Source organism: Scardinius erythrophthalmus (assembly GCF_964197995.2).
Source record: "Scardinius erythrophthalmus genome assembly, chromosome: 13".
In the NCBI taxonomy this organism is placed as follows: domain Eukaryota; kingdom Metazoa; phylum Chordata; class Actinopteri; order Cypriniformes; family Leuciscidae; genus Scardinius; species Scardinius erythrophthalmus.
The window spans coordinates 20,777,547-20,805,034 of NC_138233.1; the positions used below are offsets into that span (position 1 = coordinate 20,777,547).

The 27,488-nt window shown below is 37.8% G+C and overlaps 1 protein-coding gene across 4 annotated transcripts in view; it reads left to right on the forward strand.

Annotated features, from left to right (window-relative positions):
• mbnl3 (muscleblind-like splicing regulator 3) overlaps positions 1–27,036 on the forward strand; it is a 40,326-nt gene extending 13,290 nt beyond the window's left edge. The window contains exons 3-9 of one of the 4 annotated variants that reach the window (XM_081382563.1): positions 12,988–13,152; positions 13,244–13,444; positions 13,896–14,129; positions 18,208–18,358; positions 21,011–21,118; positions 22,082–22,176; positions 23,894–27,036. In XM_081382563.1, coding sequence (XP_081238689.1) covers positions 12,988–13,152; positions 13,244–13,444; positions 13,896–14,129; positions 18,208–18,358; positions 21,011–21,118; positions 22,082–22,176; positions 23,894–23,911 — 972 coding nt within the window. In that variant the 3' untranslated portion in view covers positions 23,912–27,036. Of the gene's footprint in view, positions 1–12,987; positions 13,153–13,243; positions 13,445–13,895; positions 14,130–18,207; positions 18,359–21,010; positions 21,119–22,081; positions 22,177–23,890 lie in introns of all 4 variants that reach the window. The other 3 variants (XM_081382564.1, XM_081382565.1, XM_081382566.1) reach the window with 3 other exon arrangements.
• Positions 27,037–27,488: the final 452 nt, after the last annotated feature.

Consider the following 27,488-nt stretch of genomic DNA (forward strand, 5'->3'; position numbering starts at 1 on the left):
CTTCAAAAGTGCTAGGAATACCATATGCAAAAAACATGCTAATACTGTTTTATTATCTCCAAAATAATCCATGCTGATTTTTGTTACTTTTTGTTCTTAAATAATGCTTTTACTTGAACTGAACAGTTCCATCAATTCCACCATCATTAACTCATAACTGTTCTCAATATTAATAATTAATCAGCATATTAGAATGATTTCTAAAGGATCGTGTGACACTGAAGACTAGAGTAATAATGCTGAGTTCAGCTTTGTCATCACAGTAGTTTAAGTTATTATTTGCTGATAATCTGACTGGACCATGAAGTCAGTGAGTAGGAACTAAGAAACTAGATCAAATATTCATAAATGTATAATTCAGATAGCCTAGAAATCTAGACGCACCCTAGCGGCAGCAAAATGTATTTCGCAGCCAGGGTAGTCTAGACACTCTCAATAAACCTTCTAGCTACAAAAACCCAAATTGGGTCAGGCCAATCACGTCGTGTATAGAGTAGGCGGGGCGGGCTTAACATATGACGACAGAGTTGCGACGGTTACCTGCCAGCTGCCACTTGAAAACAAAGAATGGCGGCTGCTGATGGAGATCAACGGTCTTTCGAATCGGCTTTGGCCGCGACTCTGGAGGACTTGGAGTTAAGTTTTTCTTTGAGAAAAGAGCAAAGAACGGCACTTAAGTCATTCTTAAAAAAAGGAAGATGTGTTCGTCGGTTTGCCGGCCAGATATGGCAAAAGTTGAATCTATCAACTAAGCTCCGCTGTTGGGAAAACGCTCTGGTTGGTTGAAGCGCTGTCCTATTGCGTGCAGAGGGAATTTGAAAGACAGCCGTTTATCCCGCCCCTCGGATTGAGCCGTGACTATGGTGAGTTTCCAGACCTAACATCTTGATGTAGGTCTGGCTTGCCAGGCTATAATTCAGATGGATGTGAATCAGATCAACTGATTCATAAAAAAGAATGATTCATTCATTCATGATTCATCATTAGTGGATGTAAAGATTTTTAGTGATATTTATTTTGTTTCTTTCACAAAGCTGTTATATGCCATTAGACAACTTGAAATATAGTCATAATAATTACTTTTATGATGCATTCTTGGAGCTTTTGAGTGTGCAATCATCAGTCCCCATTCATTGTAACTGCATGAAAGATAACCAGCACATTAAATAATTTCTCCTTTTGTGAATATACTAATATAGATTTTGAACATCAATGAGTAAATGCTGACAGAATCTTTGGGTGAACTGTCCCTTTAAAATTTGTATTTCCATAAACAGTTTACATTTATTGTTTTCAGCTTTAGGTGATTTCTTGATTTATAAGCTCAATTGTGAACCTGGATCATAAAACCAGTCACATGGGTCAGTTTTTTTAAATTAAGATTTATTTATCATCTGAAAGCACAATAAATAAGCTTTCAAATGGATGTATGGTTTGTTAGGAAGGATAGGACAATATTTGGCAGAGATACAACTATTGAAAATCTGGAATATGAGGATGCAAAAAAATCGAAACATTGAGAAAATCGCCTTTAAAGTTGTCCATTTATGTTCGCGATTGTGCTGTATTCACTCACAAAAATAAATGTTTTATATTTTTACGGTAGGACATTTACAAAATATCTTCATGGAACATTATCTTTACTTTACATCCTAATGATTTTTGGCATAAAATAAAAATCAATAATTTTGATCCATACAATGTATTGTTGGCTTTTGCCACAAATATACCCGTGCGACTTGTGACTGGTTTTGTGATCCAGGGTCACAAATGTTATACCTTTTATCTTCTGATTGTCCATGTTCATCTCAGGAAGCAACTCTCTGGACCTGTGGGTCAATCAGGACTCTGAGCATTGAGCTATGAGCACAACAAATGTGTTTGTGTGTTTATGTCTCTGCTTATGTGTTTATGTGCAGTGAAAGAGCTTGACAAGGCCCTCTCTGTCTGAGTGCAGCAGCTGTCTCCTCTTTTATTGAGCTAGAATGTATTATTTGGCCATTTTTTTGGCTGTGGGCAGCATGTGTGGGGGAGCTCTGGATGAGGAGGAGTGAGAGAGAAAGCTACATGTGGCCTAGCAACAGCGCCAGCCGACTGGATACAGTAATCCCTATGAACTGTTTTACAGTTGTTAGCACTGTGTGCCAGTGGCCTGTGTAGATTAATTACTCATCCAATTGTTGGATTGTTTTTATCAGAACAGTAAAAGTAGCCAGCCGTCACTATCAGAAAAACTCGAGGTCAGATTGCTGTTATGACTGAGAGAGATAAAAGCTAGAGGAAATAAATGAGAGAAACTGTTTGCGGTTTATTCCTCATGATGTTCTTGTGTGTGTGTCTGAATAGTTTAAAGCTACACTGTGTAATTTTTTAAGTTGATTCTTAGCAAAAAACACTTTGTGCCCATTAATGTGTAATTACTTCTACCAACTAATCAAGTATTTTCGTAAGCGTAGAATCTGCCATTTAAGATACATACGAGTGAGTCGCTCGAATGGCGGCAGCCATGTTGCGCCTCCATCTTGAAAATACATTAGCCAAAGAGGGACATACCTGGAAATTCAAGCTTCGCCTTTCGCATTTTTACACTCAGTGGCACCGTGACGAATGCGAGGGGGAGATTACTCGCGACTGCCGGCAGATTTGAAATAATACGACCACCGTAGGAGTTAAAACGCCCTCGGAACGGGAGGGGCTAGGAAGTAATATTCAGTTGGTAGTCATAAACAATTTCACCGCTAGATGAGAGAAAATCCTACACAGTGTAGCTTTAAATGGTGCCTGTTGAAGTGCTAAGAGGCGCACATAAAGTCGACATGAAACGGAAATTGTGATTGTCTTTTCTTCTCTATTATTGTGACATACTGTATATCCGAGTGAAACTGCTTCTTGAATATGAATAATGTAGGGCGGGACTTTTGTTTGTCGGAAATTGATTGGATCATTGTTGTTTGGTAATATCTGCGATGTCGTGTGAGTGACAGCTTATTGTCCCGCCCTCACGCTGGTGCACACGTCATCAGAGAAGAGATGTTGTTGTAAGGGGAAGGAAAGTTAACGTTTTTGATGAGAGATTATAAGGGCGCATGTAAAAAAAAAAGAAAAAGAAAAAAAAAGAGAAAAAAAAGAGGTGTATGGATAAATCATTTATATTATAAAACAATCACTAACCGTGTTTTATATATGAAGCACTGCTATGACCGCTTCACCGAACAGCAAAATTAACTCTATATTTAATTATTTTTTCCGTTTTGTACTGTATGGTACCATTTGTAATCAGTGCAATGTATGTTACACTGTTTAATAATGCTTCTTGAATCTATTGAAATGTCACTTCTTTGTACAAAAAACCTTGAGACAAGACAAACCTTTGCATGCAGAACCTCTCTGCTAAAAAAAACTGGCAGAGAAACATGCTCACATGCTCATGCTAATGTCATTAGGTGCTTCACACTTTTCTAGGTGGTCCGACCAATCAATTTTAAATCAATAAAAAAAGAACAAATCATCAGCAACCACCCAGAACAACAGCATAGCAACATGCTAAAAAAACATGCTGAACAACTGGCATCCACCCATAGTACTAGTATGCCGGACACTAGTGTTGTGGGTCGTTGCCAGGGCATTGCTACGTAGTTGCTAAAGTGTTCTGCTAAATCTTGTAATTAATTGTGCTAGGTCTCAGGTTTTGAGTGCAGCCCCCTTCAATCACGATCGTTGCATTTTTTATGTTAAAATAATTCCAGCATTTATCTCCAGGCCCAATCTCATCCCCCCAGGCCTCTCTCTCCTCTGCACCCCTCCACACCTCCACATCTCTTCTAATTTATCGACATCAGCTAATGGCTGCTGTTCTGTTCTTCCTTCCACTAGACCCTGATGCACAATGTCTTGCTTTTTGCTGTTTGTTGGCCATTAATCTGGTTTGTTTTGCTTGAAACGTATCAGGGATGCATGAATTAGGCAGTCAGCTAGTCCATGTAAATGTGATTGAGTTATTGATGCTGGCACAGGCTTCTGTCTGAAAAAAACAAATCAGCAGGTACTGTCATTGACTGCGTCTTATTCACATGAACATGAGTTGAAAAGTTATTTTTAGAAAATAGGACAACTAAATGGCCACTGAGAGACACTGTTCCAGGAAGTACATTTAATGGGGACATTTGGAAACCACGATTTTCCTTGCTCTTTTGCAATAAAAGAGTAGATGTACTTAGTACTATGTGAATATTAAAGTACCAATCAAAAGTGTGAAGGCACTTTTCTAAATGTTATTTAAAGTTCCTAATGCTCACCAAGGCTGCAATATGTTTGATTTAAAAATGTTATACAGTTATACTGTGAAATATAAATAATTATATCTATTTGAATATATTTTAAAGGTGCATTAAGCAACTTTTCATGTTAAAAATACCCGTTTTCTAACCCATACATGCTTAAACAATTGCCTGATGGGCTGAATGAGCCCTTCTCTGATCACTGCGATTGTCTCTATAATCCTGTACAGTAAAATAAATAAGAGGGATTCGGGTCGGAATTTGAGACTGGGCGTGAGGTCATGCGCGTTCACGGCACGCTCACCTGGCTATGTCTGGCAGGTTTGTGTATTCGCCCGCCATTCTCTGTAGAAGATGGATTCTAAGAGACCGGCTTGTTGTTCATTTCAAACACCAACGCAAACTCCACGTAAGATAAAAAAAAGAAAACTTTTGTCCGTGAGCGTGCACACTTCTGGTTGCTGTTTCGCTTGCTGCCAGAGGGGGCATAGTTCTGCAAAAACTCAGAGACTTGTGCAATGCACCTTTAAGGCAAGATACCCCAGGTAAATAGGGTAAAAAATTAACTATAGCCCAGACATCCCAACCTGCAAAAGTTCATTTCAGGGAGGTACCCCCCTCATTATCATCCTATCATTATGTTTTACTCTTATAAGACAGGGGTACACTTCCATGTAGTCTGCCGTAAAATGTATCTTATACTTTCGTTTTTTGCATGTTTTTTTTGAAGCACTCTCCCGTTGCCATGGCGCTCCTGTTTCTAGATACACTGAACTGATTAATTCGGTTCGGGAGAAGCGATAAAACCCGCCCACACTGACAATTGATTGGTTGATTTACCGAAACAGGCCAATCAGATGCTCTCTATTTTACGTGCGCACACACGCACACACGCAAGGTCTCTCGCTCCCTCTCCCTCTCTGCTGTGCACGCGCGCTCTGGCTCGCTCGCTCTAGATTCCGGGAGATTTTAACTCATTTGCGGGTATCAGGGAGCCGCTATCAATATGCGGGAGACTCCCGGAACTTCCGGGAGACTTGGGATGTCTGTATAGCCTATATATTTCACCATACTTTCCCTGCTGATTGATTACATTAAGAATTGCAAAGATTGCAGGTTTTCCAAAATGTTATGTTTAAATATGAAAATGAGGCATTATACTAATTTGCCTACATTTAAACCAATTTTGGATCTCTTTTTATCACTCCATACATCAGAAAATACTGTCAACAGCCAGAAAAAAAATGTTAAATAAAATCAGGCAAATTATATATGAACAAACCCCTCGGTAAAAACCTTCAGAATATAAATAGGAATACAAATGTGTAAGTGTTACTGAAGTGGAGATTTCTGCCTCAAAAATAATTTTGAGAAAACAGATGTACTGTAATTGAAACCTACAAACGCAAATAGATAAAGTGCTATAAAAGATACACGTAAAAGTGTGTTTTGGATGTTTTCTTTCCACTTGTCTGAAAAAACACTTTATGAAAAGCTAAAATCAAAATGGACAGATGCATGAACAGTTCAAGGGTCTTTTATTGTCATTCCATACACATTTTCACATGAAGGAACCAAAGTAAGTACTAAGGTCCCGGTCAAAAACACAAGATAAAAACATTAACCAATAAAACATTAGAAACTGGAGTGTATGTCTAAGCAGCTTCGTCAATAAATAGCACAATAATAATAACAAACTAGAATAGACAATGCAAGAATAAAAACTTCAAATAAATAATAAAAATTAGGACATAAATAGTCAAATATTGTTGCACATAAAATGTCGTTATGCTTAATATTTTTCTGGGAACTAGTAAAAAACAATTCAGGATTCTTTGATGAATAGGAAGTTACATTTAGTTAAAAATAGAAATCTTTTGCAACAATAGCTACGTTTGCATGGAATGAAATCATTCCAGTTGATGAAATTTGATGATAGTGTTTACTTGAATGCTAAATAAGTGATCGGGTAATTGAGCATGTTTATATGTAACAAGCTACAAATCTGATTTGATCTTTTGACATGCACTCACTACATGAATATACAGAGCCTCCCGCTGTTTGCACATACTAGCCATCCTCCTTTACTTAGTTTTAAAAAGCAGATCTAATATTTATCTATTTCGTGTCCTAATTAGGAGATGACGAGCACATGGAGCTTTGTGCTGTGCTCCTTATTTATCAAGTAGTAAAAATGCCCCTTCCCGCAACTAAAACAAATGGTCTGTGTATGAGAGTCTGAAGCAAGGATCGCTGGGACGACATCGTCCTGCACGTCTTTACAGACGAGAAGTGAAAAGAGAATTTTAGAATGTAGGGATGAGTGATACTTATACTTATACTGATATTTTTGTTTAAGAAAATCATATATACATTACACATACTAGTCATCAATAACAAAGTTATCACAAAAAAATTATATATATATAAAAATGTGTACTAACTAATATAGGTGCAAAAATTATCTTGTATTTTACAGAACTTTGGAATTATTATTATTATTATTATTATTAAATAATATTATAGTAATTAACTATACCAAATATGAATAAAATAAACTATAAATACCATGTCATATCATATATCATTGCCTATTTCTGTATATTTATCAATAGGTGAATAGTAGCCGCACACCAAACTAGATTTCCTTTCTGCCACTCTCTTTATCTCTCTCAGTTTAATGTGGAAGTAAGTGTTTTTGTGTGTGTGTGTGTGTGTGTGTGTGTGTGTGTGTGTGTGTGTGTGTGCGTGTGCGTGTGCGTGCATGCGTGCGTGTGTGTGTGTGTGACGTGTGACTGCATGGCTGTAAACTCGATTCTCACAGTCATGTGACACAGGCCTGCTAAATATGTCAGGTTTTTTTTGGCACAAACAAAAAAATACTTAAAACATTTGAAAGTGATGCAGAAACTCACATTTTGTATTGATATCATCTTAATATCAACTTTTTTTAGGTATTGATGCCAAATAAGTAGCTTTTGAGTATCGATACTGTAGTATTGAGTTGCTCATCCCTATTAGAATGACACACACAACAGATTACAATCAGATTATTAGGGTATAATGTAAACGTAGCTAATGTAAATGTCTTTACGGTCACTTTTGATCAATTTAATGCAAAAACCCATGACAATCACAAAAACATGATCATAGACTCCAGCATCCCCGCTACCCTATAGGACAAGTGGTACAGAGGTAACTTGCATATTAAAATCATAAAGTTGCACTCATTAACAAAAGTTTTATAAATGAATAGCTCTTTTGAAAAATGTTTACATGATGTACACTCATATGAGACTGACACCAGTCATGCTGATGCTCTTAATAAAAGCATGCATGGAGTGGGTCGCTTTATGGGGGCCACCATGTTTAAATCACATGACCAGTTAAATACTACTCACTTAGAAGTTACTCTTGCTAGGCTTTACACCATAAGTCCTAGACAACTACCATATTGTCCATCGCAACTTGAAGAAGTACTGAGTTCACCTTTAAAGGTACAGTAGCAAAAACAGCTTGTTTACTAAAAGGAGGGTAAATTGTATTGAAAAAATGAAATAATGATGTTTTTGGCACAACATATATTGTCTAAGATTGTTGGGGAATATAATCTCTTTTAAAAAATGCTTTTTTAACAAGGAAAATTACCATCATGAAAAGGTTCAGCGCTCAGATTTTAATTGAGGTTTATTGTGGTATAATCAAATATGCAGTCTGCTTTCTCCATTTGTACAGTCTCTCTTTTTCTTCCTCCCTCTCCCTTTCTTCCTCACTGGCCAATCAGTAGTTAGGAGACAGCATGAGGCAAAACTTACTCTCGGTTGCCGGGTGTGTTACCATGACGACGCAGAGGAGATCCCTGACCTAGTCCATCCTACATGACATGACTTACAGCTTTTCATCTCTGCAATGTTTCTTCTCGTGGGGGACACTTGTCAGAGCCCTCTGCACATTTGCTGCATCTCTCTGTGGTGATAACCTGTGTTGTCTTTATCACTGTGTACTATTGAAATGAGCGGCATGTTCTCATTGTCTTCCAGAATGTTAAAGCTTGGCTGTGAGTCTGGTTCTCATGTGTGCTTTGGCAGGATCACCTGTCTGCTCCTTCGAGACGGTCTGCTCATTACCCGCACACACTCCCACAACACACGCCGCTGATGCAATTGCTCTCGATGTCAGTGTGTGAAAGCGACGTACAAGTGTCAGGGCACGCAATTAACAGTGTTACACAAATTTGTGACTGTGTACATCCTTGCTTGTGAGTTTCTTACCTATGATGGTTTTATGGAGAGGAATTGAAGCGGGGTGGTGTTTGGTATCGTATCAGGCTCAGACGGCACAACCGTCCCATTAACCACTAAACCAGATCGTACATAGACTGACTGATGCATGTTGCACACAAAAGCAATGGTGTAAGTATTTGAGTAAATATAATTAGTTCCTGACTGTACTCAAGTATCGTTTTGGCTACTTTGTAGTTTGACTGAGTATCAAAGCTATTAGCAACTTTTACTCTCTGCTTTTCATGTACTCTTTACTCCAATATATTTGTGATGAGTTGCATGGCACCTAACTTTTTCTGCAGCAGTTTATTTCTGCTACAAAAGAAGTGATATCGCCTTCTACAGGGCATTGAAGGTACTATAACTTTTTGAAGGATATTGGTTTACTTCTGTTTTTTTTTTTTGGGGGGGGTGGCACTTGAGCTCAACCGAGACTTGAGTGTTTTAGACGTTTAAGAGGCTGTTGTGTCGACCTTTATTTATTGCTATTTTGAGGTGTTCAGTATTATTTTGATTGCTCTCGTCATAAATCAACTGTTTCCCGTTTTTCATTGGCATGTCTCTTAGGTGTTGCGAACTACTGTATTTTTGAGCCTATCTACATTCAGTACTAGTAAAATACTTAAGTACTGTTAAAATCAGATACTCTTTTACTCAAGTCTTTACTGTTCAAAAAACTTTAAACAGGGCACTGGAGGGAACAGCCATTTGGGTGTCCGAAACTATTGTGGACGTTATCGTTTGCACTTATTCTCACATTCAGTACTGGAACTGTGTTCTAGAAATAATTTTGATATTGATATGAGGTTAGGTAAGCAGGCATTGATTCAGATGCATAAAGTACTGTAAGTATTACATACAATAATGCAACAATAATAAAACAATGCATTGACATTTACTTTTTACTTTTGATACTTAAGTACTTTTAAAAACGAGTACTTCTGTACTTTTACATAAGTAAAAATCGGTCTTTACAACTCTTACTTTTAACGGATTAATATTTGACCAGTAAGTAAGGAAGTTGTGTACTTTGTCCACCTCTGCAAAAATATGAACTTTTTTCAACGTTGAGAAGAATAATAAGAAATGTTTCTTGCAGCAAATCAGCATATTAGAATGAAAACATTTCAAATTACAGTTTTTACTGTATTTTTGATCAAATAAATGCAGCCTTATGAGCATAAGAGACTTCTTATCAAAAACATTTAAAATCTCACTGGCCCCAAACTTCAACAGTAATGTATATGTATTTCAGCTCACTATATTTTAATACATTATACTGTGTTTAGTATGAGTTTAGGTTGATTAAATAATTATTTACTTAATTTAATAACAATGTTTGTGTATTAAAAATATTTAAATGTCGTAGTTGAAGTTAAAGAATACCAAGTACCAATTCTTAGGTGGTGTATATGCTTACTCTTCCAGCGGGCTCTGATGGGATTCTCAGATGTGATGATGCAGGGAGACCGATGGATGAACATTGCTTGTTGTGATGTACTTTAACACACTATCACAGGGTTTGCAGTGAATGTCATCTATATTTATAGAGAAACGCTCCAATTCTAATTATATTGAACTCGCTTCATTTACAAGTGAGCCAAGGGCACAGCTCTTGACTAGAACAGGCTGCGATGTGGACATGACTTTATGCCATCTGACTACGTGCGACTAGGTGTCATATGGGGCTGCCTGTGTGGGAGTTGCATTGAATGATGCAGCAGTTGGATGGTGGAACATCTCCAACTCCTCGACAGCACACATAGATTACACTGTCCCTGGCCTGCACGCTGACACTCCAGACACCCACTCTCATCTCCATTAAGTGCACCAGATCACACTGGCCAGCAAAGAGACACCCCCACACTCACTCACTTCAAATTTTGTTAGGACTTCATCACTGTTTAAAGCCGCCCAGAGGCTACTGAAGACACAGACAAGTGTTTAAATTGCTGTTGGTGGTGGACAGTTATACATCTCATTCATATGGAGTGACAGTTTGACATTCCGTCTGAACTGTTAGCCTTGCACAGATACCATTTGTATTCATTGTTTCCCCAAATTTCATTTGGATTCCATAAGGGTTGCATCAGAATTCCATTCAGATTCCATTCTGTTGGAACCACGTGTTGCATGCTACGCAGCTCAATTCGATTTGTGAGCCCAACAACCCATTAAAAGCTGTGATAACTTGAGTAAAAATAGAGTCTCTTATCTAACCAAAGAAAGAAAAAGAATGAAAAGTTTTTCAGCAAATCAAATCACTGTTGCCTTTGCATGCCTGCTGACGAAGATAGTTGTAACTCTTCAGGCATTCTTGCAGATGATGTTTGTAAAGAGCAACATGAAGCATTAAGATGTGTTTAAACTCTTCCTCCCTCACAGATCTGAATGCATTAAAGGAAGAAATTCAGTGCACCAAACCATGGTTTTTGTTAGTTTTTTTAAGCACTGAAGATTTGCGCTGAAGGAGTACAAATCTTCCTTTAGAATAAAATGACATTAGAATCTTTTTTTTTTTTTTTTTCATAGAATATTTGCTTTCTTTAATACGGAATTAATTTCTATGTTAAATGAAATTGACATTTTTCCATAATTTATTCACCAAACAAGCCAAGTAGGCATGGTTGGTTTTCTTTCGTAACCAAAAATAGATGTTTGACAGTCCAATCTGCTCTTCTCCATGCAATTACAGTGAAAGACTTGGTCTGTCAAGCTCCAGAAATGAATGGCCTTATAAGTAGTCTGCATAACTTATTATTCAAAATCTTTTAAACCCATATGAAAGCTTAAGTTAGGTTGATACCATGGTCACCATTCACTTTCATTTTATGTAAAAGAGAGACACACATTCTTTTATATCAGGTCTTTGGTTTTCTGCAGAAGAAAGAAAATCATTATGAGCAACATAAGGTTATAATAATAAATTATGACAGAATTTTCACTTTTGGGTGAACTATCACTTTAAGAAAGAATGATTCATCTGTCAGAAACATTTGTGTTTGTAATATTTCATCAAATTGTATGTCGCTCCACCTCTGAACCAACTTTCTTTTTCAGCCATTTTCACCAGTATTTTTTACTTAACCTCTTCCCTAGATTAACATTAAAAGGGGTAGTTCACCCCAAAAATGTCTTACTCTCATGACGCTCTTAACCCATAAGAATTTGGTTTATCTTCGAAACGCAAATTAAGATATCACATATGGTAAACGTCGAAGCTTGTTTAAGCCTCTTTATTTATCATATGTGACTCATTTAATGTATGTGTGTTTATATGTGAATAAAAACCTAAATTGAATCTGTTCTTCATATAAAGCAAACTTATCTCTTCCAAAGACTTGGTTTAAACCAAGACATCATTATGTCTGTATGACCTTTTTGAATATTCAAAGTTTTGGTTACCTGAACTTTCAATGGAGGGATAAAAACCTCCAAAAGGTTTCATCAAAAATATATTAAATTGTGTTTTTAAGATTACCCAAAGTTTAATATGTTTGGAATGACATGAGGGTGAGTAAATGATGACAGTATTGTCATTTTTAGGAGAAACTGTCCCTTTAAGTTTTAAGTTTAACAGCTCTATTAGTCGACCATTGTTACCATTTCCTAATTGTTATAGGCTAGGTATAGCATGCAATTCTCAGTTTTGTACCATAGCTGCTCCATTTCTCCATCCCCAAGAGCTCCATAACCTGAAAAGGGTAGAAAATTTAAGAAAAGAAATTTATGTTAAGAGAAATAGAGAAGGTTTATCCATATAACATCAGCCAGAGTGTTTAACTGTCAGACTGATGGAACGACATCTTTCCCTACTGGGTTATTACAGTACCTACGCAGTGCAGAACAAATGGCATTGCTCCATGGGTTCATTGAGTTTGTCTCGCAGCTAATCGACCCCGCTCATGAACGTTTGGTGTGTGTATTTAACCGTGTCTGCTGCTCGCCCATCAACATGTTGCTTGGACAGCTGGGTGATGAGCATCATGCTATGCATCCAATCCATATGTAGTATGAGTGTGTACAACAGCCACAAGGGCTATATAATCTGTCAGCCGCACAGACGGGCAGAAAGGGAAGGCTGTCACTGTCAATTCATTTGGAAGTAGTGAATTTTTTTTTTCGTCCATGTCCCAATGCTGTCATTTTGCTGTTTCGTCTGATCGTTTTATATTCAGACCTTCCAGCACTCCTGAGATTATGCTATTTTCTTTTCATTTTCTTGGGTTTTGGATGTTTCTATTGTAGTGGAAAGTTGGCATCGGTACTGTCAAATATCTAGGGATTCCTGTTTAATTTATCCTTTCAATCATGGAGTCCTTATCTTCCTGTCACACTGCACGAAGTCTTGGATCTTTTTGTAGCTGAGATTCAGTGCAATTCATCTCTCTGTCTCTCTCTGTGTCTCCCTCTTCAACCCCTCTAAGGGACGCTGTACACGTGATAACTGTAAGTACCTGCATCCTCCGCCCCATCTCAAGACCCAGCTGGAGATAAACGGCAGGAACAACCTGATCCAGCAGAAGACCGCAGCCGCCATGCTGGCCCAGCAGATGCAGTTCATGTTGCCTGGAGCTCAGCTGCAGCCTATCGTGAGATCAGATTTTCATAACCAATAACGTCACGATCATTTCTGTCGGCTTGAAAACATTGGTTTATTATCCCTTGTTGTCTCCTATCCAGACCTCTTTCCCAGTTACGCCTTCCTTGGCCAACAGTCCGAGCATGGCTTTCAGCCCATACCTGAGCCACATGAGCCCGGGCATCAGTCTCATGCCTGAGCTTCTGCCCAGCGCCCCCGTGCTGGTCCCGGGGAGCCCCACCGGCATGGCCATGGGCAACGGAAATTCAACGCAGAAACATGTTCGCACAGACAAACTTGAGGTGTTGAACAGTTAGTGATCTCTAATAATATCACTGTAACTGTTGCTAAACATACACATTTGGCATGTAACTCATTCCACACTGCTACAGACATGAAATATATCTCAAATTGCGTTCTGTCACTTTTCCAAAGCCATCACACTTTTAGTTAACTGTTTTAGTTAAATTAGTTAAAATATAATCAACAACTTTAAATGAATAGTTTAAAATTCATTCATAAAACAAAGATCTTTTTTTTTTTATTCCTGTGGGAAAAATTAATGAAAAAAATCCAATGATCCAATGTTACTAAAAAAAGTGTGTGGGCTCTAATGCACTCTATAGCAACACCCTGGCAACCACTCACAACACAGAGTTGGACAAAGGCCACTCACATTAAAATGACTGTCACTAAGGTTAATTTTCAGCATAACTAATGGGTGATAGGTAATCTCTGCTGTCCTGCTCCCAGGTGTGTCGAGAATTCCAGCGGGGAAACTGCACGCGTGGGGAGAACGACTGCCGCTACGCCCACCCAATGGAAGCCGCCATGGTGGACGGCAGTGAGAACTCGGTCATTGTTTGCATGGATTACATCAAGGGCCGCTGCACCCGTGACAAATGCAAGTACTTTCACCCTCCGGCTCACTTACAGGCCCGGATAAAGGCGGCGCAGCACCAAGCCAGCCAGAATGCTGCTGCCATGGTGAGTTACTGAGACGATCCCATTACAATGACAATCACACACACTAATTCTCATAATTACGACAATCACACATCATTTATACTGTACAGAAGGTGATGTTCTGTGTAAAAATGCCATCAGTAAAGACAATAAGGCAACAATATAAAGTAGTAGTCATATTGATAATTGGGCTAAACATAATTTAATGCTCTGTTCAATGAAACTAGTTTAGCAAGTGAAGACCTTGATACATATATCTAGAACCATTGTGTGGAAAGTGCTTTATTTTATCTATCCATCTGAATTTTGAAATTTATTTTAAAATGAATAAAATAAAGCATACATTTTCAAATAATTTGTAAATTAATTTTCGCGCTTGGGGGATAAATTAATCTAATCTAATAAAATTGTGTTATATCATAAATGCAAAGTCATTGTTATTTATTGAATTTGTTACATATTTAAATAAATTCTGACCATTTAATCATAAGCAGCTTGTTATGGCATAAATCGAAATGAATCAAAACTCAAACCATTTTATTTAAAAAAATGAATAGCGTATTCATTATTATTAACATTCATGATTACCATTCATTCTTCAATGATATTATATAATATACTTTTTGTTTGTTTTCAAACTCATAAGTATCACATACAAAAACCAAAATCCACTGTTTATTTGTAGGCATTTTATGTAGTATTTTAGCAAGTTTCGTCATCATTCAGCACCGTTTTGGTGGAAAAGGAGGTTTCGGTTAATTATTTTAATACAAGGTTAGTAATTTATCACATCTCATGTCATCACTGGACTGAAATGTCTTGTACTGGGCAATTCTTGTAAGCAAATAGCCATTTTAGCATCCGGTTTTATCCAAAGCAACTTTCACTGCACATATTACAGGGACAGTCTCATCCAAGGCAAGTTTCACTACACATGTTACAGGGACAGTCTCACTGGAGTAACCAAGTGACCAGCAACCATAGTTTCAGCCAGTATGCCATTTTCAATAAGCTCTACTAGTGTCAGATGAAGGTGTGTGTATTTATAACTCACTTTCCACACACCTTCAATGTGAGTTTCAGGAGTGTATTAAATAATTCAGATCCCCCCACAGGAGGGTGTGTGTGTGTGTGTGTGTGTCTGAGCTCTTTGTCTCTTGTGTGATGTATGAAGACCAGGGCTCCGTGATCGCTCGCAAACAGTGTCTGCAGTGCAGGTGCATGAGAGAAAAATGATAAGAAAGGAGAAAACAAGCAATTCATTCCCACAGAAACCTCCACTAGTTAGCAGCCTCTCGCCCGAGAGCGTACTGCAGCCAATTTCCCTTTAATAATGTGTCATCTTTATCCCAGTCCTCCCTAGTCTTATCATGTAACATTTTTGCAGGTTTATTTACAGTGCACAGATGTGGGAACCTTATCCAGATATCCTCCCCTGCTTCTTGCAGTCACCTGGTTTGCCTTAGGCTTTATCACATGTTGGCTTTATTTGACTCCTTCTCAGTTCATGCTGTCATTCTTTTTGAACACTGCTTGATTGTCTTTACATCCTCACAGCTCTCTTTGTTGTCCTACAAGCTTATTACCCAGCTCTCTCTCTCTCTCTCTCTCTCTCTCTCTCTCTCTCTCTCTCTCTCTCTCTCTCTCTCTCTCTCTCTCTCTCTCTCTCTCTCTCTCTCTCTCTCTCTCTCTCTCTCTCTCTCTAACCTCTGCTGCATCTGTTCCTTCACGGCTCATTCTCTTGTCTTGTGTTTATGTCCACTGTCGTTGATTGGTTTGCCATCGTCATGTGGTCACTGCTCGCATACCCAGCCCCCAGTGCGTCCTCTGAAGCGCAGCCTACAGCCAACTTTCAACCTGGTACTTTGATCTTTCACCCATTTTTGTGTCTTTTCTTTGCTAATTTGTTCATTTCTAATTGCTCATACTGCATATAGCTCAAATGCATACGAACGTGTCGATGCTGTAAGAAACCAGCCACAACCTCTGTAAACTAATCAGTTAGAAGTGAAATGAAACTGAATAAATATGCAGAGATCTTTTTTTTTATTATTAGTCTGGGTTCTAGTATATTTCTCATTAGTTTTCTCTACAGGCACTTCAGAAAATTGAAACTTTGAACCAAACCTACTAGCTCAAAGAGGAATCACAAAATTGGATTCACATTTGAAAAAAAAGAGAGACACAAGAATGTATTTCACATCTTTTGTATGGATGCAAAATATGTCAGTACCATATTGGCTGTTGTCTGATAATAGTTTTTTTATGTATTGGTCAATATTAGATATTTCCATTGTCTAACAAAGTTAATCTTTAAAAAACACCTTCAGCAAATCATACAATAAATATAATTTTTTCACACTGTACATTATTATCTTGTGATGCAAATTCAAACTGCAGCATTTATAATGATTGGTTTTAGTTTTAGTTATTTATTTAGACAGAATTTTAATATCAGACTTTAAGTCAAGTCAAGTCACATTTATTTATATAGCGCTTTTTACAATACAGCGTTTCAAAGCAGCTTTACAGAGATAACAGGAAAATAATGCAACAAAGTTTGTTTCCAGAAGAAAATAGCGTCACAATCCATCTTAAGTAAGTTCAGTGATGTTTCATTCTTCTTCTTTAGAAACATACACCATCATCATAATAACCTTAGAGCTCATTGGTAGTCTTTCTTGAAAGGTTTGTTCATTAGTGTTGAAAATCAGAATCACTATGGAGATTTGGATTGATATTTTAACTTTGTGAACCTGACTGTTGAGTGCTATACAGTACAGCACATTATTATTGAGTTACTGTGGATTGAGTTCACATGTAAATCATGAGGTCGGACTGCTCCCCCATCATCCCTCCGTTAGTGAATCACAGATATCCTCTTTCCTGTTGACCTTGCTCTTATCACCTTGCATATCAGTCTTCAGACAGAATTACACAGTGGAAGACAGCCGTACATTCTCCTCATTATGCCTTCATCTGGGCTGAGCATTCTCAGTTTAATTATCAGAGGCAGATAAGGACGCTTCGCTTCAGTTTCTGTTTCTGATATCATGCTGCTGACACCCCTTCTAGAGAAATAGAGAAGCAGATCCAAACATTTCCCAGAGATGGAGCCACAGCATAACATGAATAAAAAAATCTTCAGTTTGTGTCAAAACTACAGTCAACACAATTATAGTCAAATTTGGTCAGTTTTATTTATTTTGATAGAATAAGAGTTGATGAGTATACAAGCTATCACAAACAAGCTGAGAAAATGTCTAAATAGTAATCCTTTAGATTCAGATCTTAATTTTTTTTAATTATTAAAAATACATCTTTAAACAATTCAATTATTTAAAAATAATCCTAGTAACATAATTATTAAATTTCTTAGAGAAAATACCTTGCTCACCAAGGCTGCATTTATTTGATTTATTTGGGGGGAAAAACTATTTATATACCTATATATACTTATATAACAATTTATATAACTGTTTTCTATTTTAATGTCTTTTAAAATGTCATTTATTCCTGTGATGGCAAGGCTGAATTTTCAGCATCATTACTCCAGTCTTCAGTGTCACATGATCTTTCAGAAATCACTCTAATATGATGATTTGGTGCTCAAATAACATTTCTTATTATTATCAATGTTGAAATGCTTAATATACTACTAAATGTTTTTAATGGAAAATGTGATATATATATAACTTTTTTTTTTTTTTTACAATTTATTAATGAAAAGAAAGTTCAGTATTCATTTATAAAAAAAAATAAAAATCTTACTGACCCCAAACGTTTAAACAGTAGCATATATGCATGATAAAATATAATGCAATAATAACAAACATTTTCTGTTGCATCCTGAAAGAAGTAATCAAATACATCCCCATCAAAGGTTTGATAATATTTCTCTGTTATTTATGACGCATGACTTGCAACACTTAGAATGACATATCCACAATATGTCAGATATCACTGTCATGTGACATAAACACACACAGTAGAAAGTTTTCTGTGGCTCAGTATCATGGCTGTCAATGACCTCTCCCTCCGCCCACTTTTTTCTTTTTGTTTTTCTCCTCTTTCTTCTTTGTCATCCTGATCACTTCAGGCTCTGCCACCAGGAGCCATGCAACAGCTACCAAAGAGACCGACCCTGGAGAAGACCAACGGCGCGGCTGCCGTCTTCAACCCCAGCATGTTCCACTACCAGCAGGCTTTGGCCAGCATGCAGCTGCAGCAGCCAGCGTTCATTCCCACAGGTGAGCCTACGCAGACAAATGACTGCGCTCTAATATCACCGTATTCCTGTAATAGTTTGGCTTGCATACATACAGCACTTTAAAGACAAAGTGCCCGGCTAGACGAGGACTTGAGCACATTTTCTGCTTGCCAACTCTCTCCCTGTAAGCCCACTTGCTCTCTTTATAGTAGTCCTCCCTATGCCAATGTCATTAGTCCCATGATGCATACAGCCCGGCATTGTCTCCTCATGCACCCGAGCATTAGCCACTCTTGTTCTGATTCTGCAGTGCACAATATTTGCTGTTCTCACATTCGGTAAGAGAAACTAGATTGTATTTTGCCTAAATGACTGTAGCAGCAACCATTCGGCCTAGTTACAGTAGGTTTGCTACCCAGCAGAGAGTTTTAATGACCCAGTAATATCAAAATTGGAATTGTGTGGCTTTTAATCGGAGTCTATAAAGCGCTGCAGCGACGACTTATTTTTAAAGGCCTACCCAGAAGTTAGCATCACCCTGGTTCCCTCGATAAAAACTCAGCATGATTTTTTCCTCTGGCTTTTGGACTATTATAGAGAAAAAAAAGCCCTTTGACCAACAAACGTTTGCTTCTTACATATTTCGTTCATCATGATAATTTTCAAAAATGAACACAAGCTTTTATGAATTTTAAGCCTAAATGCAATCGCCGTAGGTAAAAAGGTAAATGTAGGTTATGAACAAAATACACCGCAGTCAGCGACACTTTCATTAAGCTTCTGACAACTATTCCCACGTCACAAGGGGGTATTACTGATGATACCATTTCATGAGGTCTTTGCAGACTACATGAAATCAAAATGGGCCCTTTTAACTTTAACTTAATAAATGTTTCATGGTAGGTTATCCAATGCATGTTATTTTAAAGCAAGGTAATAGGTTTATCTACCGGAAAATGACTTTTATTTTCATATGTATCATAGCCTAATACACTTTGATCAAATCAAATCCTTATGGATGAAATGAAGCCCCATTCTAGATTTTATCCTGATTAATATTCTATTTAACTCCAATACACAGCACGTTTTAAGCATGTTGATTTTAATATTAAACAAGTCAAGCTGAACTTGTTAGCACTGGGCTACTGAGATGACGAGACACAACAATGGATTGGCATCCAGGTTAACATCCACCTCCTGATGAGGACCTTTTTTTTTTTGCCAGCGTGATTCATTTCCTTCTGGTTTCCCCCTGCTTTGTGTCCATGTCTCCATCTCGCCACCATGTTGTCCATAATGACGGTCATCGCTCTTTCGCTGTGTGTCACTAACTCTAAAGTGGTTTTGTCTTGTACTCACGCTGCTTTAACTCCCCCTTCTCCCCATCTCTTCCACCCCTCCATCCTCCTCGGTCTCTCTTCTCCTGGGCTCTTTGTGCATGGTGTTGCAGGCTCCGTATTCTGCATGGCTCCATCTGGAGGCATTGGTAGGTCACTTCCCAGTCTATTTGGATCAACATTTACCTTACATCAACATCTCAGATCTGTGGCAGACAGGAAGGTCATCCAACTCCAAAAGCCCAGCAGTGTATCATAGGGTTTTTCTCCAGCTGTGGGCACTTTTATGTCCCAGGGGACATGAGTTTTTTTTTTTTTTTTTTTTTTAAGTAATAATCATAAACCATTTCCATTTTAATTGTACATTTTAAATCATTAATTAATATCAATAATTGATATGAATATTTACACAACAAGATTGCGTTGTTTACAGCTGCCGTTAAAAAAATCAAGGCAAATATTACTTGTGAACAGAATTTTTATTGTGTGGCATTTACAGTCTAGCTGCTGTTTATTTAAAGCCATTCTATTTAAAGAATTGTTTAAAGTTCCATTTCCACCAAAGAATGCTAATAAACAATACATCATATAGGATGGGATGGAAACAGACTTTGAGGAGAGTAAAAAAAGTGTTCATAATTAAATATGAATAGTCATTAAAAGATAATAATAATTTCAAATTTAATTGTCAATAATTGAAAATAACTGATTATTCAAATAAATTTTATATAATTTTTTACACATTATGACTGTCTTTTACTGCTGCTAATAAAATATCACTTGTGAACAATATTTTCATTGTGTGGTATTTTTAGTCTAGAAATAAGCGTCATGTTATACAGTTTGCCATTTTATTTCGATAAATTCTATTAAATTCTATTAAACACAGTACATTGTTTGGGACGTGGTGGAAATGCTCATGACTTTAAGGAGAAAAAGACCAAAAAAAAGTGCTCATAGTCGAAGAAACACCTAAACACATCAATATGAGACGTATTTAATGGTCTGTACTAAAAAAGACGAGGACAGCTTAGCATATGCTCCTTACACTGTCATTTTCCTCATGAGGCCTCAAACTATAGGCCTAGCCCTGTCCTGTCTGTCACTGTGTTTACACCCAACCTGTGTGCTTCCACTGCTTGTTATTGTTTGCTCATTATTTTGGCTCAATGTATGACATGTGCATTTGTTCTTGCATGTGTGCGTGTGATTTTTGTGTGCAGCTGACGGCACAGTGCGGGCACAAATAAGCAAGGCCTAAGCCTTCAACGCAACTCATTAAGACTGGTTCCTTTTTCTTTGTGCCCTTTCCTCCTCATCCTCTCCTCTCCCTCACCTCCTTAAATCTATTATAGGCCTATTCAAACCCCAAGGCCTAATGACAGATGGCCGCTGGGAGAGGCGGGACTGGACCAACTGCAGGCCCCCCCAAAGTCGTTACCTGTCAGGGCCTGGACATACTGGTGAGGGTAGAGTCTAGGTCCCCTCCCCTCACTAACACACACTCACAACCTTACCATTTACCTGTTTAGAAAGGTAGAAATCACCCCTCCCATTTCTGACCACTATCGGTTTAAATATTCCCGAACAGAATCTAACAGAAACTTTTTTTTAGCTGGCCTAGTTAAATTTGTCCTTAACAGTCATTTAGCTGGGAAACAACTTCACCAGTCCTGTCAAAACACTAGATCTGCGTTGAACCAGTGAGTGTGCCAGTGTGTGCCTGTGCGCATGTCTCTATTTTTTAGAGACATAGCATTTTCTCTATTTCTTTTATTTTCATTATTTGACATTTGTAATGCACTTGCTGTATACATATCATGCTGTGTTCATTTGCAGTTTTTCATATGATATGACCTTTATCTCTTTATGTTGATTACTAATAGCTGGTTTTATTAGATAGTCCTAAATTCTTACTTCATGGTGTTTTAGAATGATTACTGTATGTCAAATATCAGGTTAACTCAAATAAAACCAAAGAAATAAAGTGTCATATTATTTTACGGCAATATCTGGACGGGAATGAATTGCATATTTACATTCCCTGCTTTTTTCCCCTACTGTATATTTATCCATTCTCCGGCCCCCATCAAAATATGACAGTCAGACGATCCCGTCTGTTCCAAATGTGTGTGATTTTGATTACGGCCATGTTTTTATTTTCCCCATTAGAGGTTTCTCAATAGTTTTATCTTAAAGTAATTGTGATCGGATAAAACTCTCTAAGCTAAAACGTAACGAAAGTGTTTTTAAGTTCTTTTGCATGTTTGTTCTTGAGTGAATACATCATCTTTGCAGTACATAAAGACGTAGTTGCCATGACTCAGCCTATTCCTCTGGCATATTATGTCATGGTACTCATAACATTCCTCCTCCCCTCCACCTTCCCCTTTCCCTTGTTTCTTGTCTGACTCGCCTGAAAAAAGTTCCCATGATGCACGGTGCCACCACTTCCACTGTTTCGTCGGCTACGACCCCAGTCACCAATGTTCCTTTTGCTGAATCAGCCACCTCCAACCAGGTTTGCCCCTTCATTTTGGCCTCTCCTTTTTACAGCTGTAAGGCATCCGACTGGTCCATAGACCATAATGCTTGATTATATATATATAAACACTTTAAAATCAAAATGTAATGTCTGAGATCTGAGTAAAGAGAGTGGTAATTCATGTTTTCTGATTCAAAATGGTAGAACATAATGACCTTGAGTCGTTGAGTTTTCTGTGGACCAGTGAGGTGCCTCTACCTCTTTAGCACAATGTCCCAGTTCAACCATGTCTGTGTGTGTTCACATCTCTGTCTGTCTGTGTCTGTGTCTTCACTGTGTGTTAGAGCAAACAACTGCATTTAAAGAGATAGTTCACCAAAAATGAAAATTCTCTCCTTAATTACTCACCTTCGTGTCATTCCAAACCTGAATGCTGCTATTTTTTCCATGGAACATAATATTAGACATTAATGGTGAATTATTTGCCAGCTCTTTCCATACAATGACAGTTCATAGTGAATATTTAAAGGAAAATACAACAAAAAAGCACCGTTAAAGTAGCCTGTACGATTGTATTCAAGTCTTGTGAAGTTATATGATAGTTTATATGATAAGATATCATTTCTGTTTGATTTGATTCCTAAATCACTTGAATAATCCTTGAATTAATCATTTTTTCTATTGAGCCAGTTGTTTTCAGTGAACTATTTGATCTGATCATCAAAGACTCATCTGTTCAAGCTCAATTCAAGTGGTATGGACTTATTTTATGGCATTGTTTTGGTGATCGTGTGGTGTTAAGTCATTTTTGGAAATGAACAGATTTAGTCACTATGAAGTATTGTTGTATGGATCAAGAAGTGCAATGATTCTTCACAAAATTCTCCTTTTTGCGCTCCACCAAAGAAAGAAAAAAATCGTACATGTTTGAAACAACATGAGGGTGAGTAAATGATGACAGAAGTATCATTTTTGATACTGTTACTTTAAATGTCAAAGCTCAAAAGTTCATTGTCTTTTCCACCCCCTTCACCCTGTTTTGATCATTTTGCACTGGAGCAAGTTGTTTCTGTGGCTCACACTAGCGTGAGATGGTATACGTGTTCTCGTTTTTCTGTAAATTGGATGTGGGTGTCTGTTTTCAGATGACAGTTCTCTGAATTTTTGTTTGTCCTTCCTTCTTCATTGTCTTAATCTTACAGTTAGCTTCAAAGTACATAATGTGAGGAAACAGACAGTTCACCATTTAGTCTGTTTAGTTCATCTGTCCTGCAGAATCATAGATGAGCCACGAGCTTGACACGGCCAACCTTTTGTTTCGCTTCCCTCTTTATTTCCTAAATAGCTACAATGTGGATTGTTTTAGCATTATGTATGCTGCCGAGATGTTCAGTGGTTTTTTTAGCACTAGTTTATAATCTAAAAGCAATTTTAAAGTACAGGTATATTCTGCGCAGACCGGAGGTGTCAGCGCTCATTTCCTGCTTCGCTTGCTTTTACGCTGAAATATGTCTTGCAAAATTACAAATGTGGAATTGCAGGTCTCAAGATAACTGATGCATTGTGTGATGATATGGCACGATATTTATTCATTCTCTTGTAATTCTTTTTCTCATTTTCGGAATGAACTGCGGGTTTGATGTTCGAGTAGATGAGATAAGAATTGACTATATTCTCTTTGCATATTGCTTTTTTAACCGAAAGAGGTTCACTACCTTATCTGCGGGCTGTATTTGTACCTGTCTTCCAGTAGACGCCGCCGAGGTACTGAGCACCGACCCCATGGACCTCCAGTGTGTTCCCATGGAGGCCCATTTCTACCCCGTTCCTAAACTCATGGTGGCCGCACCTATGACGCTGAATCCAGTAAGCCTCTCCCGCAATCCTACAACCTAATCAGGCCCATCACTCATGCAATGTGTGCCCAAACACAACAGAAAAATGAATGCAACAAACGTGTGCCTAATCAGTAAGTCCTTAACGGGCAATACATTCATCCTCATATCAGAGATGCCCACTTCATTTGACGTCAACAGAGGTTTGTTGATATTGAAACAGGCAATACTTAAATTTGGACCTACAACTGTACAAGGAAGCATGCCATCTCAAAGCAAGGAGACTTAAGGAGCGTGCAGATGCTGAATCAGGAGACGGAACGCTCTCGTAACTCACAGCCATACGAATACATGCAAACCAATTAGCTGAGAAAACGAATTCTCTGCAGGTGAACACTAGATTTGAGAGCCGATGTATGGTAAGAGATGGAGCCGATACAGATCATCAGCAGACAGAATGTTTCTCCGTCGTTGAATGTGACAACAGAGTGTGTGAGAGCAACACCTGCTAATGATATTTTACATAGTTGTGGTGGTGGTAATTTCTTTCACATTTAATTATAATTAATGAACGTGGCACGTTTTATTTCATGTTTACATTTCAAAATGTAGAAAAAAAAAGATCATTTGAAAATGATTGATTCTTTTGTAAGATAATCTGTTCATGATACTGATTTAGGTTTTTCGTTGAGAGGTTTTCAAAATGTCGTTGTTCGTGCCTTTGAGTTACAAGTGTGTGGATGTCTTCTGTACTACAAATGACTTGCATTTTATCATAGACTAAGAAAGTATACCTGTGTAGCCTTTCAGAATCAATGTGTCGTTCTTCCGTCAACTTAGAGATGTGTGCTGTTGTGAGTGACTTGGTTTTTCTTGGTGTCATGAAAGAGTATTATTTATTTAACCACTGTCTAACAGGCTAAAACTGGTCTACTGAGATAAGTGTTAATATTCATGCCTGAAGTATCTCACCTCGCATTTCAAGCTCCACGTCGAGGCGGTCAAACACAAGATTGGTTCACATACTAGTACCTCCGTTTTAAAAATAGAACTGCCTTAAGCAGACTAAATATGAGCACTTCTTGTTTCACAGTGTGCTGCACACTGAAATGTAAGGTCTGATTGCAGGCCTTCTGGATGTATAAGACGTCTCATTGAGAAGATTTTAACTGGACTTTTTTTTTTTTAATTCCAGCTGGACTTCAATGTTTCTTGCAAAACTATCATCTGATGTCCTGGATATCAAATACTATAAAAATAGTCACATTTATTTGCTTTTTAGATTATAAATACATATCACATTTCTACGGTTATTAGGCTGTATCTTAATGAAACATGTCCATGTCACCCAAAAAGCAGAGGAAATAAGACAATTGAATGACAAAAAAAAGGACAATTAAGCACATTGCCTCCTATCGCCATTACCATAATGCAAAAAAAAGAAAATCACTGTAATACGCAATAAATAACTATATATAAATAAACTGTATTTATACATCACAGTTGTATTTGTTTAATGCTAATTTTAACACAAACATTAAATCACAAAAAAAGTTTCTTGATTTACAGTAAAAAATAATTTGCTAGTTACAAATAAATAATTGCAAAATATTGTCATAAGAATGACGTCCCTAAGCAATCCTAAAATGAGGCTTCACCTTTATGCAAAATCTAATTTGCATTGTTCTGATTTTGGTGTGAAATTTGACATATTTTCATGAGATTCACCCTATTACCATGTCTTATCTTTTGAAGACAACCCCCTTCTGATGGCTGGACTGTCTCTGCCAAAATCTATGCTCTGTCCCACCTGCTGTGTGACAGTCTGTTCGTCTCTCTTTTTGTTCAGCCATGTTTGGTGCATCCCAGAGTACTATAAGATCTGTTTTCAATGGTCGTTAGTTGCCAAAATGAATCTCGCATAATCAGTTCTAACTGCAATGTTTAGCTGTTTACGCTCATTTCAAATCACAAGAAGGAGATATGCAAAAGCATTCCTCGAAGTTACAGACTGATACCTTATTTGATTATTCTGCGTCTCTCCCATTGGTTTGCTGTATTCAGCACCATGTGCGCCCCCCTGCACAGACATGTCAAGTGCACTGCTTTTGTGCCAATGACTCTCAGACAGGTCACCCTGTGCCAATCACCGGAGAACTCAGACTGCGCAATCGGGCCTTGTCACGCCAAGGTCGCGAGCCAGATGGATTTAAATTGCAATATCGCAAATGTGCCCGCCCGAGCAGCAAATGTAAACCCACTTGAGCAAGCTATTATCTCGTGCTTTGTTTTGAAACATCTCAGTTATTGCTACCGTTCATTAGGCGAGTCCTACAGTTGGGAAACTGACAGTAGGGTGGTTTTCAGCAGCTGTTTTCATTACTGCATCAGTGGACGCCGTACTAATAGACTTCCAGTCCTTGCCAACCAAGAGCTCTATTAGATTATTGCTGTAATATATTATTGATAGTTTAGTTTGTCCATGGATGGAACATGAAAACTGTGTCAGACAGACGATACACAGAGGCCTGCAATCCATTAGGGTCGTACTGGAGTTTTCTTTGCCCATTTTGACTTCGGGAGAGACAGCTGGTTGAATTTTGACTATTTAAGACTATTTGTGTTTGTGTTTGTTGTGTTCATGTTTAGAGTGTGAACTGGTTTAAATCACTGACTGTGTCCTTACTTTCAAAAGTCGGCAGACTCTAAAATGCAAGGGCGTAGATGACCGTGCGACATCAGAATATTATTCTTGTTTGGACTGTGAGCTGAAAGCTGCGGCTCTCGTGTAGACATGTTACCATTAAAGGAAAAAAAGAAAATTAATTATTTTCAGACTGGGTACTTAAGTAAAGGCCCTCATCAGCCAAAGCTTCATTGACAAGACATTACTGCCCCTCACGGGCCTTTACATGCATAAATGAATGTGACATTTAAGACAGAGAGAATGTCACGAGAGGTTTTGGATGCCTGTGTCACCATTTCTCTCGAACGAAACTACAACCTTTCTCAACATATCAAGGAAGTGAAAGCCTCCCAATGCCATCCACTGTTGATGTACAAAAAGACAGAAAACTGAGAAAAAAAAGTGTTTATCATCACTTATCTCAAAGACCCTTCTCTAAACTGTTGTCTCCTTTGGGACAGCCATGTTGTTTCAACAGAATAACCCCAAGAGAGAGCCATAAAGCGTTTTTTTCTTTTCTTTTTGTGATAACCAGACCTTAAAAACCATCATTGCACCTTTTTTGCTGATCAGCACACACTATCTAGGCCAAACACATCTGAAATGATAGCATACAATGGTGGTATAAAACAACACAAAATCAGAGCAAGATGAAACTATACTGTGTTATAACTGAAATATCTGTATTGTAAACATCTCTGTATACTGTTCATGTGTTTTAAGATTGTTTTAAGAAATACTGGGGCAAATACGTGTGGATTTCTTTAGGAAGGATCTCTACTGTTTATTGATGTGTTGGATTGTGTTTTGTAATTGAGTTCCATTGC